We start from the raw sequence: 12,437 nt of genomic DNA, 5'->3' as shown, positions 1-12,437 counted from the left end.
CTCCAGATTCAGCCGCTGCTGAAACTGATCAACGGCTGACTACAGGAAGCCCTAGGCAGAGTTGCTCTGCCCCCTGCTTCCTGGAATCAGCCGCTGATCATTTTCAACAGCGGCTGAATCTGGACTCCTGGAATAGAACAGCTGGGGCGCTGCCGGGTAGGTCCCCGCAGGACCAACCCGGCAGCACCCTAGCTGCTCTACCCCAGGTGTCCTGCAACAAAAGCCTGGTCTGCTGGGGGGGGGGCGCACTAGCTGTGCCCCCTCCCCCCCAGCAGACCAGGGAGACCCGAGCAAAGCCGCGGAGGCGCAGAGGTACCCCCGCCTCTGCGGCTTTGCTCTTGTCTCCCTGCTGTGCTGGGGGGGAGTCCCCCCCAGCACAGCAGGGAGACCCAAGCAAAGCCGCACAGGCGGCGGGACCCCACTGCCCGTGCGGCTTTGCACCTTTGCTGTGCAGGGAGACAGGAGCAAAGCCGCTGAGGCGGGGGACCCCGCCGCCTGTGCGGCTATGCTCCGGGGCAAAGGAGGAAAGCCGCACGGGCAGCGGGGTCCCGCCGCCTGTGTGGCTTTGCTCAGGTCTCCCTGCTGTGCTCGGGAGTCCCCACCAGCACACCAGGGAGACCCGGAGCAGCTTTTCTCGCCCCGGAGGACGTGATCGCCAGGGCGAGAAAAGCCCCATTCATAAGTCGGATCCGCGTAAGTCGGGGACTGCCTGTACTGAAAATGTCCAGTTTTTTTTTTAAACAAATATTGTAGTTATTGCAGGATATGTCCCACATAAAAGTCCTTTATCAAGGCATGAAAAAAATGTTTACTCTGCTATTTTCCCTTCAATGGACTGCTTGAGAACTCACCTAGCAATTTGTAAAGGAGATTCAGAATTTCCTTCCATGCTGTTCCACTTTCCTCCCTTGCAATTCCTGCAAAATGAGCTGCACTGTTGTAGACGTTTAAGCGATCGATGCAGTTCAAAACTAAAGCCAGCATTCCCTAAAAAAGGACATGATATAGAGGAAAGTTACTTATGCCAAGTAGTATTCCTTTGCATTTTAACACATTTTCAGAGCTACACTCTTAAAAGCCAATATGGTTTTAAACCAATAGGGAACTACTGTGCTTGAAATTAGAGTTTTTTAAATGTATATTTTTCTGTATCCAATCTATAAATATCCTCTCTTGAGGATGATTCAGCTTTTTTGTTGTTGGCATGCCCATGAGATTTTAATCATGAGTGGTGTGGAGAGGGTGAATAAAGAAAAGTTCTTCATTAGTTCTCATAATAGAAGGACTAGAGGACACCAAGCGAAATGAATGGACAGCAGGTTTAAAACTAATAAGTGAAAGTTCTTCTTCACACAGCACATAGTCAACCTGTGGAACTCCTTGCCACAGGAGGCTGTGAAGGCTAGAACTATAACAGAGTTTAAAGAGAAGTTAGATAAATTCATGGAGGTTGGGTCCATGGAGTGCTATTAGCCAGGGGGAAAGAACGGTGTCCCTGGCCCCTGTTTGTGGAAGGCTGGAGATGGATGGCATGAGACAAATGGCTTGGTCATTGTCTTTGGTCCATCCCCTCCGGGGTACCTGGTGTTGGCGCTGTCGGCAGACAGGCTACTGGGCTAGATGGATCTTTAGTCTGACCCAGTATGGCCGCTGTTATGTTCTAAGCTCAGGATCGGGGGTCTCACTGGACCAACTTGATTTTCATGCAAACCTGCGCCTGGGTTCGCATGTGGCCTTTGGTGGCCAGGCTGGCAGCTATCCTGCCCTAGACAGTCGCATTCCTGTGCCTAGTGCGGAGGTTGTGGAATTTGGAGGCCTCCCTCCAAACCTCGATGAGGTCCACGATCACCGCACTAGACCAGAGGGATGCCCGCCTCTTGCAGCCCCAGGCAGGCTCCTGGGAGCCGCCAGCCTGGTCCTGAGAAGAGGCGGAGGGCTGGGTGGTAGTGGGTGGCTGGCTCATGCCGTGCCAGGTGCAGGGTCTGCTGGCTGGGTGCTGCTGGTCTGGTGGCAGGCTTGCAACTGGCCCAGGCACTGTAGCCAGACTGTGCCCCTTTAAGGGCTCCGGGGCTGGGAGGGGGGCAGAAAAGTTTCCCTGGTTTGGCCCAGAGTGGCCACCAGGGCAACCTGGAAAGGGCTAGCCTCCAAATAGTTCGAATTAAGTGTCTACACAGCCCTTAATTCAAACTACTTAATTCGAACTAGGCATTAGTCCTCGTAGAATGAGGTTTACCTAGTTCGAATTAAATTCGAACTAGCGGTTTGCATGTGTAGCCACTATTAAAGTTAATTCGAACTAACGTCTGTTAGTTCAAATTAACTCGGTAGTGTAGACATACCTTCAGTCTGAGTTTCCCAACCTCTCTTCCCCTCCCTCAAGATCTTTTTTTTTGCAGTATTATTGACTAGCCAGTAATTCCTCATTATGCAGTTGTACATTTCAGTTTTGATTTCTAAGTGTAATACTTTGCACTTTCATCATTTTGACGTCATGACAACTCTCCAGTTTATCAAGATCATTTTGAATTCTAATCCTTCACAGAGCTTGAAACTCAGTTACAAATTTTATAAAAATATTTTCCACTTCATTATCCAAGTCATTAATTAAAATATTGAACAATATCAGATCCAGTACTGACTCCTTATGGAACTTGACTTGATATGCCCACCTGGTTTGACAGTGAGCCACTGATAACTTCTGAATACAGTCTTTCAAATAGCTGTGTAGCCATTTTACAGTAATTTAACCTAGACCATGTATGTTTTCCTAGTTCTCTTGGGGGAATGTGTCAAAAGCTTTACAGAAGTCAAAATACAGAGGTTTGTCAGAGGATGGAGATGGATAGCAGGAGAGAGATCTCTTGATCATTACCTGTTTAGTTCACTCCATTTGGGGCACCTGGCATTGGCCACTGTCGGCAGACAGGATACCCGGCTGGATGGACCTTTGGTCTGACCCCGTATGGCCTTTCTTATGTACATCACATCTACTTATTCCCCCTTTCCCACTAGACTCGTTAAAATGTTAAAGGAGGAAATTGGGTTGGTTTTGTGTGATTTGTTCTTGACTATTGTTGGCTATTACTTACCAGCTTTTTCTCCTTTAGCTTTGCATAAATTCATTTTTTAATAATTTATTCAAGTATATTTCTGGATATCAAAGTTAGGCTGACTGATCTAGGACACTCTAGAATAGATACCAGAAGTAGGGGTGTTGCTGTGCTATCTGGAACAAAGTAATAACAATGACCCAAACTCATGGTTTCTGCTTTAAAAAAAATGACCCAATGCCACTACACACTAGTTTTTCCTTTTCCCCTATGTTGAAGACAGGTTCTATCTTTTCTCTTCTCTACTCTTTATGGATTTCACATGACCTCCATGAGTTCTTGAAAATAATCTCTGAATGTTCAGGTATTGCTTCAGCTAGTAACCTTGGGGGAATTTCATCAGACCCTGCCAATTCAAATACATGTAAGGTATCCAAATATTCTGTAACGTACCCATTCCATATTTGGTCATGAGATCCTTCCTTCTTGTTAATATTAACTGTGTTAAGCATCTGGTCACAATTTATCGTTTTTGTGAAATCTAAAGCAGTAAAAGGGCATTAAATACTTCTGCCTTCTCTGTGTCATCTAGTTTTTGCTCCCCTTCCCCATAAAGTAAATAACCTATACTTTCCTTTATCTTTCTCTTCCTCATAATGTATCATAGAATCTCATTTACTGCCTTTTATGTCTCTTATAGTTATAAGTCATTTTCATTACTTTATAATTATCTCAGGGCTTGACAATGTTAGAGTAAAGTAATGTATCATCTTTTGTAAAATTGGGATTTCTTTGTAGTATAAAGATCCTTGTTTCTAACTCTCCGGGGTGGCAAGATATCAGAACCTGAACTCATCACTGATCCAAAACTTAATATAAGCCATCTTAGGCCTCTCGTATAATTTTGGGATGAGAAAATTAGTAACTTTTTTGTGTCAATATGATTTGTTAATAACAACACTTGATTGAAGATGGTTAGAGAAAATTGGAATACTGTATTAGACTAAATACAAATGGACATGGATTAATAAATAGCAACCCGGTCAGGCAGTCAAAAGTGAATGCTAACAGCAATGTAGCAAATGATTTTATAATTTACTACATATATTGGCCAGGTCTATGCTCCCTACTGCTCTGGGATGCCAGTTCAGGCTGCTCTCCCGACCATTGGCCCTGCTGCCTCAAGTCTGATCGGGGTTGCACTCTCCACTGTGCTGATCCCGGCTGCGGCTGTGCTTCCAAGCAAACCAGCCAGGATTGCACTCCCAGACGATGCTTCTGGCCTGTCCAGAGCTGTGTTCCCAAGCAAACTGGCCAGGCTGTACTCCTGAGCGATGCTTCTGGCCCGGCAGGGGATGTTCTCCCCACTGAACTAGTTCAGGCCGTGCCTGTGCTCCCAACCCCTGCTGGCTGGAGCTGTGCTCCCAGATGCCAGCCCCACTGTCTCCAACCCAGGTGGGGCTGCGTTCCTCCTTGTGCCAGCCCAGCCATGGCTGTGCTTTCTGCTGCCAAACCACGTTGGGGCTATGCTTCACACCGCACCAGCCCCGCTCTCAGTGGGGTTTCACTTCCTACCGCCAACCCAGCCCCTGAACCTGACAAGCTGCAGCTCTCTGTTCCAGCAATATGAATGGTCCTGCTGGACCACAGATGTTGCTGGACCAGAGAGTCCTGGATTTTAGAGGTTGTACCAGTAGCAAATATGTACTCACAAATCCCTGCATTCATGTCTCTGGAAGACAAACATTGTGCTTTCCTATTAATGCTAGTTATAGGATATACTCAAGTAAAAACAATTAATTCATCCTCACCTCTTCTTTGAACAAATTTTGTCTGTTTTTGAGTGAGCGAAGTTTGTTTTGCTTATCTTCATGTCCTAGTTCTTCTGCTGGAGGCTGGAAGTAAGTAATCAGGTCTTGCAGAGTCTCAAGTACCTCCTCAATAGGCAGGGCGACGGGTGCTGCTGTTCTGTTGTTTCCACTAAAAATCAAGAAAGACAGTTTAAGAGCATTAACCTCTCTATACAACTTAAGTTACAGTATTAATATAGCAACCTATCAGCTTTGTACATATGATCAGGAATGGCTAAAAATAAAATATGTGTTACATGTGCCCCAGGTATGACATTAGGCAACATTAGCCTGACTTGCCAGTAACTTATTTTATTGGATGTTCAGTGAACAAACAAGCCTGCCTGGAGCTGGAGTCATGGTTTTCAGGGAAGTCTGATGGCCTGTGTTATAAAGGAAGTCAGAATGATCGATAACAGGAAACGTTTCTAGCCCTAAAAATCTATGAATTTCAGCCCCTACGTATATATATAGTCTGAATGAGAACAAATGAAAGAAGAGACAAACCAGATGAAGAGGGAAAGCAACAAGATAAAGAAAACTACTATTTCTTAACTTTGTAATGGATTCTCTACTAGAGATTGCTTCCTCTTACTGTCAATTGGGATTTATCAACTAGATCGACAGTGCTACAAAGTTATCTACATATTGCCACACAGTTTCATATTTTTGCAAACAAAATGAAAGAGTGTGGAGAAGTGATTCAGTTCCAAGTAATGTTAAATATGGGGCTAGGTGCAAAAAAGAAGGAAAGATAAGTCAAAAACACTGCGGCTCAGTCTCTCCTCACTGAAATCTGAGTCATCATCACAATTTCCAAGCATAAGATTGCCTAATTGTAATTGAAACAAATGTAACGATAGAGCATAGTACTTACACAGTAGAGCTGATTGGAAAGAACATTTCCTTCCTCATAAAATTTTAATGAACATGCAAACCGTTTCTTTTTTAAGTGAAGTTGACAGCAAGGCACACATAGTCTCCATGCCAACATTTAGTTGATAAAAAAAATTCTATCAAACAATTTTGACAGAAAAAAATTGACAAGATCTATTCCTAAATCAGAAAACAGCTGTGGATATTTAGAAAAACAAGAGCAGCAGAAAGAGGCAGCAGTATTTTCAGTAATGTATTTCTAGTCAGAGATTGTAATTTTCCAGCTCTATTACTATGATTTTTCCTCTCTTTTTGCTGTATAGTTCTTTTGAAAACGAAATGTACTGAACTAGGAGAAAATGAAATATGCTGTTCCAAGTAAATGAAATGTGATCTTCCAAATGTGCTTTGGTTATTGTCAGAGATGGTCCTGTAGAAGAATCCAATAACTTAATATGACCCAAGCTGAGGAAAATTCAGATATGTATATCGATCCAAGCCTGAAAGCTTTGAGGCCATCTCTAATGATGTTATATTAATTTCCATCTTTGTGCAATACCATCAGGCTGAACTGAACCTGGGACCTCGGGAGTTTAGTGCATGAGCCTCTACTACATGAGCTAAAAGCTGGCTATTAACTAAGGCTGTAGAGCAGCCTCACTATTCTCTCTGTCCAGAGACTAAACTTTCCTTTCAGCCTAGAAAATACCTAGACAGGACACTTGAAGTAGATCAGCATAGGTAAGACTGTATTTTCATTTCCTTTAAGATACTGATTATTAAAGCATGTTATTCTGAAGGGTTGGTAATGCAACAACCAGTTTACTCAAGAGACAGAAAAAGAACAAGAGAACACAGAATAGAGCATACTGTATTCACTATGAAAAATGCCAAAAATATGTCTCCTGATTTTAAAAATATTTACAGCTATAAAATGTATCTAAAATATTGTAGTAATTTCTAACTTCCAAACGAGTAAATTCATCTATGCACATACTTTGCTTCTGTATCTGAAGTTCAAACTATGATTGGAACAGACAATTCAGAATTATTCCATTTAAAATTTCAACCTTTATTCCGCATCTAAAGTCTTAAAATACTAATCTAACTTGATAACTGAAATGATTTTAAACAATATTGGAAACTATAGTAAACCAGCTGGCTATGCTGTATTTGATCAGACCTTTTAGGGCAATATATATCAAAATCTGATCCACAACTGAAAAACTTAAAAGTATTCTTTTTCATTAACAAAGTAAAAGTAAATTAAATATTTTTCACTGAGAAAAGTATCCACTTTGTAGATTTTTTTGATTAAATATAGGCTTAAATAGTTACCTCTGAGTAACTATTGGACAATGTGACAAATCTGATATCTACTGAGGCTGAATTTGAAAGTTTTGTTCACTGAGGACTAAGACATTTTTTTTTAAAAAAAAGGTGGAGACCCTGTTTGCAACCTACAAATTTGGATGTTTAGTCTTCGTGACTGGTAAAATCTAACAGAAGGGAATGTTATTCTAATCTTGGCTGAGATTAATTTCTCTTTGGGAAAGAAAACATATACTACTTTCACACGTGTGGCACAGCAATTAGGCCAAATACAGCTCTGTTTTTAAACCACCCTTCAGGAAGAAAGTTAAGGAGAAGGTTGTAATAGGAACATTCTGGTCTTATGTGGAAGTCTCCAGTTTCCTTGACTGCTTTCACATAGGTTTTCCATGTAGTTATGGTGCATGGACAATACTTAATCTCCTCAGCTGGTGCTCTCCTTCTATCAATGGACAGAAGTCAAACGTTCAAGCTAACTTTCTTAAAATTGTCATCAACCACTGATGCCACAAAGTTTTGTAGACCTTCCTACAGTCACAACAAAGTTAGATGGGGGCAACACTTTAGTGGCTTCATTTTTCCTCTCAGAGATAATCAAATGATAGCAATGGCTCATGTACCAAGAGGGTAGTTGTCTTACCCTGGAAACAGAGATGAGACTCAATCCTAAAATAAAAGGAAGCTGGTGGGTAGCAAAAGCATCTTGACAGTGTGATAGAGGTGATATTAACATTATTACTTTGTTAGCTATATACTAGTTCTGTTAGTTGGACAGTTTGGGGATGAATGTGTATCCGTGTTCATTCCTCAATTCACAGCTAAAATCAGGATCAGCCTGATGTACTCACCCCTCCCCCCCCATTTCCCCTTGGTTAAATGACTACATATACTTCTCTCTGAAACAAACAAAATTATCAACACATATTTAAGATATCCAGAATGAAATGAAGGAAGAGTGAGTTACTTGAAGGAAGAGTGAGTTACTTATCTTGTGTAACGGAGGTGCTTCAAGATGGTTTCCCTGTGAGTGCTCCACCTTAGGTGTCTGGTGCACCACTGCACACAGTCAGAGATTCTTGGTAGCAGTGCCCTCTGGTAGGCTGCACACATGGTACCACTACTATGCATGCGCAGCCAATCATTCCCTCAGTTCTTTCTCTGAAGAAAACAACTAGGTATGAAGCAGAGGGGAGGAAGAGAAGATGGTGGAGCATCCCAAAGGGACAGTCATCTGAAAGAACCTTGATTATTTCAGAAGTAACCCTCTCTTCTTCTTCTAGGAGTATCCCTGTGGGTGCTCCACCTTTGGTGATCAGAGAGAAGTACCTGTGATCAGAGATGGGTGCTTCAGCTGGTATCATGAAGAGAAGCTAGAATGGTGTGCCAAACTGAGTGCCCTGGGACAGTTAAGTATCAAGGGTGTAATGACTAGTGAACTTATGAGCAGAGGATCAAACCAGTTAAAGAGGGAGAAAAACCTGTTGAGAGTCTATGGGTTAAGTTTAAAGGAGCAAACAACAGCATTGATGTTGTGGTTGGTGTTTGCTACAGGCCACCGAATCACGTGGATGAGGTAGATGAGGCTTTATTTGGCCAAACTGAGCGAAGCTTCCAGATCACAGGCCCTGGTTCTCGTGGGGGACTTTAATGACCCTGACATCTGCTGGAAAACCTATACAGCAGTACACAGGCAATCCAGGAAGTTTTTGGAGAATGTTTGGGATAACTTCTTGACACAAGTGCTGAAGGATCCAATCAGGGACTGTGCGCAGCTTGACCTTCTGCTCACAAACAGGGAGGAACTAATAGGGGAAGTGGAGGTGGGTGACAACCTGGGAAGCAGTGATCATGAGATGGTAGATTTCAGGATCCTGACCAAAGGAAGAAAAGAGAGTAGTAAAATACACACCTTGGACTTCAAAAAAGCAGATTTTGACTCCCTCAGAGACCTGATGGGCAGAATCCCCTGGGATGTTAACATGAAGGGGAAAGGAGTCCAGGACAGCTGGCAGTATTTTAAAGAAGCCTTATTGAAAGCACAGAAAGAAACCATCCTGACACGTAGCAAGAGAGGCAAACATGGTAGGAGACCGGACTGGCTTACAGGGGAAATCCTTGGTGAACTTAAGCACAAAAAGGAAGCTTACAAAGAGTGGAAACTTGGACAAATGACCAGGGAGGAGTTTAAAGGTATAGCTCAAGAATGCCGGGGGGTTATCAGGAAGGCGAAAGCTCAAATGGAATTGCGACTGGCTAAGGATGTGAAGGATAACAAGAAAGGTTTCTACAGGCATGTTAACAAGAAGAAGGTGATCAGAGAGGGTGTGCGGCCCCTAATGGATGAAGGAGGTAACCTAGTGACAGATGATGTGGGGAAAGCTGAAGTACTCAATGCTTTCTTTGCCTCTGTATTCACGGACAAGGTCGGCTCCTGGACTTCTGCGCCAAGTGACGCAAGATGGGATGAAGATGGACAGCCCATGGTGGGTAAAGAACAGGCTAGGAACTATTTAGAAAAGCTAAACGTACATAAATCCATGGGTCCGGACTTAGTGCATCCGAGGGTACTGAGGGAGTTGGCAAATGTCATTATGGAGCCTTTGGCTATTATCTTTGAAAAGTCGTGGAGATCAGGAGAAATCCCAGATGACTGGAAAAAGGCAAATGTAGTGCCCATCTTCAAAAAAAGGAAGAAGGACAATCCAGGGAACTATAGGCAGGTCAGTCTTACCTCAGTTCCTGGAAAAATCATGGATGGGATCCTTAAGGAATCCATATTGAGGCACTTGGATGAGAGGAAAGTGATTAGGAATAGTAAGCATGGATTCACAAAGGGCAAGTTGTGCCTGACCAATCTGATTAGCTTCTATGATGAGGTAACTGGCTCAGTGGACATGGGGAAGTCAGTGGATGTTATACCTTGACTTTAGCAAGGCTTTTGATACGGTCTCCCACAATATTCTTGCCAGCAAGTTAAGGGATTGTGGATTGGATAAATGGACGGTAAGATGGATAGAAAGATGGCTAGAAGGCCGGGCCCAGCGGGTAGTGATCAATGGCTCGATGTCAGGATGGTGGTCAGTTTCTAGGGGAGTGCCCCAAGGTTCGGTTCTAGGACCGGTTTTGTTCAATATCTTTATTAATGATCTGGATGAGGGGATGGATTGCACCCTCAGCAAGTTTGCGGATGACACTAAGCTGGGGGGAGAGGTAGATACACTTATGGACGGAGATAGGGTACAGAATGACTTAGACAAATTGGAGGATTGGGCCACAAGAAATCTGATGTGGTTCAACAAGGACAAGTGTAGAGTCCTGCACTTGGGACGGAAGAATCCCACGCATAGTTACAAGCTGGAGACCAACCGGTTAAGTAGTAGTTCTGCAGAAAAGGACCTGGGGGTTACAGTGGATGAGAAGCTAGATATGAGTCAACAGTGTGCCTTTGTAGCCAAGAAGGCTAATGGCATATTAGGTTGCATTAAGAGCAGCATTGCCAGCAGATCCAGAGATGTCATTATTCCCCTTTATTCAGCTTTGGTGAGGCTGCATCTGGAGTATTGTGTCCAGTTTTGGGCCCCCCCCCCCACAACAAAAAGGATGTGGACGCATTGGAGAGGGTCCAGCGGAGGGCAACCAAAATGATTAGGGGGCTGGAGCATATGACTTATGAGGAGAGGCTGAGGGACTTGGGTCTGTTTAGTCTGCAGAAGCGAAGAGTGAGGGGGGATTTGATAGCAGCCTTCAACTTCCTGAAGGGAGGTTCCAAAGAGGATGGAGAGAGGCTGTTCTCAGTAGTGACAGATGGCAGAACAAGGAGCAATGTTCTCAAGTTGTGGTGGGAGAGGTCCAGGTTGGATATTAGGAAAAACTATTTCACTAGAAGGGTGGTGAAGCACTGGAATGGGTTACCTAGGGAAGTAGTGGAGTCTCCATCCCTAGAGGTGTTTAAATCTCAGCTTGACAAAGCCCTGGCCGGGTTGATTTAGTTGGAATTGGTCCTGCCTAGAGCAGGGGGCTTGACTTGATGACCTTCTGAGGTCTCTTCCAGTTCTATGATTCTATGATTCTATGTAGCAGATATGCAGATGTCCATGGGAGGTATGTTATTCAGGGAGGCTGTAAAAGTCGCCGTGGCCATCAGAGAGTGCACACGTAGTTGCAATGGAGGATCTCGGCCGAAGATGGAGTAGGCCAGCCCCATGCAGTCCACTATCCACCTGGCTAGTATCTGGAAGGAAATTGGCATACCCAGGGATCTCTCTGTAGTAGAAACAAGTAGTCTAGATGACATGCGGATTTTCTTCATCCTGTTCAGATAAAAAGCAATCACTTTGCATACATCAAGCATGTGCCACGTAACCTTTTTAGCATGGCATGTTGCTTTGGAAAAAAGACAGGTAAGATTATGGGTTCATCACAGTGAAATGGGGTGGGAACCTTTGGTAGAAATGTTGGATGAGGACGAAGAAACACTTTATGCTTATGGAATACCATGACGGGGGTGGTGACGGTCTGCGATAAGGCAGGGATTATAGTGGATAGAATGATGTAATGGGGTGCCCCCAGTCCTGCACTGGCTGAGGGGAGGTGAACCAGGCCTGATGGGCTGAGAAGGCCCCTCCCCCACAGACTTGCTGGGCATGCTCCAACTGCAGGCCTGGTTTAAAGGCCAGAGAAGCAGCTCAGTTGGGACTGACCTCCGAAGGGAAAGGAGCTCCTGCTGCAGCACAAGAGCAGCCGCCCTGGCTGGTAGAGCCCGAAGAGCCACCCCAGTCAGAGCTACAGCCACAACCACCGCGCCAACATCAGCCATCACACCCAAAGCGGCTTGCAGCCAACTTAACCACCGTCACCGCACCAGCTGCCACTGCACCAACTGTCGCCGCCTTACCAGACGCTGCTGCTGCACTAGCCGCCGGACCAGTTTGGTCTGCCAACACCACTACCGTAGCATGCACAGGTGGGGTCTACACCAGTCAGGGGGACGGGGTAGGAAGTAGCTCAGGGCGGAAAGCAGGAGCTGCCCCAGAGGGCTTGGCACATTTTGGGGAGGACTCCCCGCCGAGCCAGTGGTGGGGACCACTCATCATTGATAGGGCCCTGGGCTGGGGCCCGGTGGAGAGGGGGGGCCAGGGCCCCCCTACCCCACCACACCCTTATGCCCCTCCCCCCAACAAGAGGCATTAGAGACTCGGTCGCTGGGCCATATTGATCCCCCAAGGGGTATGGGATGCACTAGCCCCATGACAGGTGACCATCGTGAATTGTCAAGGTTGTATATGATGATTGAGCTTCCTAATATTGAGAATCTGTCTCCACCCCCTTA

At 44.8% G+C, this 12,437-nt stretch overlaps 1 protein-coding gene across 22 annotated transcripts in view; it reads right to left on the bottom strand.

Moving 5' to 3' along the window:
* The window catches only part of RYR3 (ryanodine receptor 3), a 522,680-nt gene that overhangs the window by 315,755 nt on the left and 194,488 nt on the right, over positions 1-12,437 (bottom strand). For all 22 annotated transcript variants that reach the window (XM_025189447.3, XM_075927047.2, XM_075927048.2 and 19 more), the window contains 2 exons: positions 4,862-5,030; positions 852-987 (listed from right to left, as the gene is read on the bottom strand). In XM_025189447.3, coding sequence (XP_025045232.1) covers positions 852-987; positions 4,862-5,030 — 305 coding nt within the window. The remainder of the gene's footprint in view (positions 1-851; positions 988-4,861; positions 5,031-12,437) is intronic.

Source organism: Pelodiscus sinensis, chromosome 5 (genome assembly GCF_052426305.1).
Source record: "Pelodiscus sinensis isolate ZL-2025 chromosome 5, ASM5242630v1, whole genome shotgun sequence".
NCBI lineage: Eukaryota > Metazoa > Chordata > Testudines > Trionychidae > Pelodiscus > Pelodiscus sinensis.
This window is presented reverse-complemented; position numbering and strand designations above follow the sequence as displayed.